Source organism: Numida meleagris, unplaced genomic scaffold (genome assembly GCF_002078875.1).
Source record: "Numida meleagris isolate 19003 breed g44 Domestic line unplaced genomic scaffold, NumMel1.0 unplaced_Scaffold307, whole genome shotgun sequence".
Lineage (NCBI taxonomy): Eukaryota > Metazoa > Chordata > Aves > Galliformes > Numididae > Numida > Numida meleagris.
The window spans coordinates 40,409-44,291 of record NW_018364545.1 but is presented as its reverse complement, the minus strand read 5'-3'; the positions used below and the strand labels follow the sequence as shown (position 1 = coordinate 44,291).

The following is a 3,883-nucleotide window of genomic DNA, read 5'->3' as shown; positions in this document are numbered from 1 at the left end:
TCACCTTCATGGGTCACTGGTCCTCAACACAACGTCACCTCCATGGGTTGGTTGCCCTCAACATGTCACCTCCATCTGATGGTGGTTCTCCACGCAACGTCACCTCCATGGGTCGATGGTCCTCAACTCAACACAATGTCACCTCCATCTGATGGGTGTCCTCAACTCAATGTCACCTCCATGGGTCACTGGTCCTCAACACAACGTCACCTCCATGGGTTGGTTGTTCTCAACGCAATGTCACCTCCATGGGTCGATGGTCCCCAACTCAACACAATGTCACCTCCATCTGATGACTGTCCTTAACTCAATGTCACCTCCATGGGTCGATGGTCCTCAACTCAACACAACGTCACCTCCATGGGTCACTGGAGAACTGGCACAGTTCTGTGTTTTCACAGTCTCATTTTTCCCTTTTTTTAATTTTCATGATTTTATTTCTTTTTATTTCATCGATCTTTTCCCACGCTCAAACCCGGCACTGGATTCTCAACTCACGTTTCCAACGGAGAAAATGGAATTTCCACCCGTTTTTCCTACTTTAAACAAAAAAAAAATGGAATTTCTCGTTTACAAAATTCGTTTCTCTTTACAACAGCAGCAGCAAAGAACAAAAATAATAATAAACTGGGTCCAATTTAGGTCCCTTTTAGGTCCATTTGGGGTCAATTTTAGGTCAATTTGGGGTCAATCTTTGGTTCCTAGTGGGTGTGTTTTGGGGTCCCCTTTGGGTTCCTTTCGGGGGTCCATTTTGGGCCCATTTTTGGTCAATTTTTGTCCATTTTAGGTCAATTTTACATCGCTGGGACTCTCCTGGGTCCCTTTTAGGTCCTTTTGACCATTTTAGGTCAATTTTAGGTCCCTCGTAGGTCAATTTTGGACTCCTTTTAGGTCCATCTTGGAGGACACCCTTCTCCCTAAGAAACCCAACGTAATGAGATGCTCATTAAGCCCCACGGCCTTAATTATCCACAGTGCCCCATTCTTCGCTTCCCTGGAGACATCTCGATTCCATTGGCGGTCCCATGGATGTCCCCATGGTTGATCCCATAGGTGTCCCCACGTGTGTCCCCATGGACGTCCCTATTGGTGTCCTCATCAATGTCTCCATCACTATTTCCATTGGTGGCCCCCACCAGTGTCCCCACGGGTGTCCCCATGGGTTTCTCCAGGGTTGTCCCCACCAGTGTCCCCATAGGCATCCCTGTGGGTTGTCCCCAGGGTTGTCCCTATGGGCGTCCCCATTGATGTCTCCATCACTGCCTCCATTGATGGACCCCATAGGTGTCCCTCTGGGTTGTCCCCATGGGTTTCTCCAGGGTTGTCCCCACCAGTGTCGCCATAGGTGTCCCCAGGTGTGTCCCTTTGGGTTGTCCCCATGGGTTTCTCCAAGGTTGTCCCCACCAGTGTCCCCATAGCCGTCCCTATGGGTTGTCCCCATGGGTTTCTCCAGGATTGTCCCTATGGGTGTCCCCATCAATGTCTCCATCGCTGTTTCCATTGGTGGGCCCCATAGGTGTCCCCATGGTTGTCCCCCCAGGTGTCTCCATCACTGGTCCCCATCTGTGTCCCCATGGCTTGCCCCACAGACGTCCCCATCGGCGTCCCCACCGTGAGTGACAGCACAGGACACAACACCGGGCCCCACCGACTTTATTGGTGGCTCCCAGCACACCCAGGGTGAGTCCCACCACCCCAGCTGGCTCAGGCTGGGGGAGGGGGGTGACACGGGTGACACCGGGTGACACGGGTGGCTCAGAGCTGCAGGAACTCGGCCACGAAGGCGGTGAGGATCTTGCAGAGGTCCTCCACGGTGGGCGGGTGCAGGTTGTCCTCGTTGTCCTCCACCGTGTGCCAGACCCACGGGAAGGGCAGGGGGATGAGGTGCAGCACGGGGACACCTGCGGGGACACGGGGATGTGGGGATATGGGGATGGAGGGGATGTGGGGGCACAGGGATGTGGGGATGGGGGGATATGGGGACATGATGATATGGGGATTTGGGGATGGGGGGATGTGGGGGCACAGGGATGTGGGGATGTGGGGATATGGGGATGGAGGGATGTGGGGACACGAGGACATGAGGATATGGGGATATGGGGATGGAGGGACGTGGGGACATGGGGATTTGGGGACACAGGGACATGGAGATTTGGGGATGGGGGGATGGGGGGACATGGGGACACGAGGACATGAGGACATGGGGATATGGGGATGGAGGGACGTGGGGACATGGGGATTTGGGGACACGGGGACATGGAGATTTGGGGATGGGGGGATGTGGGATTTGGGGATGGGGGGATGGGGGGACGTGGGGACACGGGGACATGAGGACATGGGGATATGGGGATGGAGGGACGTGGGGACACGGGGATTTGGGGACACAGGGACATGGAGATTTGGGGTCAAGGGGATGTGGGATTTGGGGATGGGAGGATGTGGGGACACGGGGACATGAGGACATGGGGATTTGGGGATGGGGGGGGATGTGGGGTCACAGGGATGTGGGGACATGGGGATTTTTGGGCACAGGGATGTGGGGACACGGGGACATGAGGATATGGGGATTTGGGGATGGGGGAGGACACGGGGACGTAGAGCCCTGCGAACACAGGGACACTATGGGGATTTGGGGACACGGGGACATGGAGATTTGGGGACGTGGGGACACGGGGACATTACCACGTTGCAGGAAGGGGATGTGGTCGTCCTCCACCGGCCCCGGGGCCGGGCTGAGCCTGAAGAAGGGTTGGTCGTGGGGGGAGGCGTGGAGCAGCCCCAGGCGCCGCAGACGCTTCTCTGCACACAATGGGGGACATGGGGGGTGACACAGAGAGGACAGGAGCGGGCGGAGCCCCCTGTGACACCCCCGTCCCCATCCCCCACCCCCGTCCCCATCCCCTCTGGTCCCTTCTTCCCCATCCCTTTCTCCCAGCTCTGCCCCCCATCCCATCCCCGTCCCAGCCCTTGTGACCCCCCTCCATGTACCCATGTCCCATCCCCTTGTCCCCTCTTGTCCCCAACCCCGTCTCTCCCCCATCCCCCGCCCCCAACCCCTTGTCCCATCCATGTCCCCATGTCCAACCACATCCCAATTCCCTCATCCCAACTCTGTCCCCAATCCCATCCCCCTCGTCCCTCGTCCCCCTCGTCCCCCATGTCCCATCCACATCCCCACGTCCCATCCATGTCCCCATGTCCCCAACCCCTTGTCCCATCATGTCCCCATGTTCCATCCATGTTCCCATGTCCCACCAGTCCCTGTCCCCATGTCCCCAACCCCACGTCCCATCCACGTCCCCATGTCCCAACCCCATGTCCCATCCATGACCCCATGTCCCACCATTCCCTGTCCCCATGTCCCCAACTCCATGTCCCATCCACGTCCCCATGTCCCCAACCCCTTGTCCCATCATGTCCCCATGTTCCATCCATGTTCCCATGTCCCACCGTTCCCTGTCCCCACGTCCCCAACCCCACGCCTCACCCAGACCACGTCCCCCTCCCCGTCCCAACCTGTCACCCCATGGTGTCCCCACGGTCCCACACGCACCGATGGCCACAAGGCGCAGGAACCAGTGGTGGGTTTGGGGGAAGTGGCTGTGGATGGCGGGGTTCCGAGCGCCCAGCAGGTCCAGCAGCACCAGCAGGCTCTGGGGACACCAGGCAGGTGACACGGGGACATCAGTGTGGCCATGGGGACACCAATATGGCCATGGGAACGGCAACGTTGGGTCCTCCAGGACCAACCGAGTTGGGTCATCGTGGTGGTGGGACAACCAACCCGGACACGTCACCGCCTCTGGGCACCATGGGACCATCCCAGTTGGGTCACCGCCATGTCACCACGATGCCACCACCTCTGGGCACCATGGGATTGTCC

The 3,883-nt window shown here is 58.3% G+C and overlaps 1 protein-coding gene across 1 annotated transcript in view; it reads right to left on the bottom strand.

The window, feature by feature from the left end:
• Window positions 1-1,637: 1,637 nt before the first annotated feature.
• Window positions 1,638-3,883, bottom strand: part of QPCTL (glutaminyl-peptide cyclotransferase like) — a gene marked incomplete at its 5' end in the record, with an annotated part of 5,427 nt that continues 3,181 nt past the window's right edge. The window contains 2 exon segments of the mRNA XM_021382895.1: window positions 1,638-1,901; window positions 2,683-2,799. Coding sequence (XP_021238570.1) covers window positions 1,756-1,901; window positions 2,683-2,799 — 263 coding nt within the window.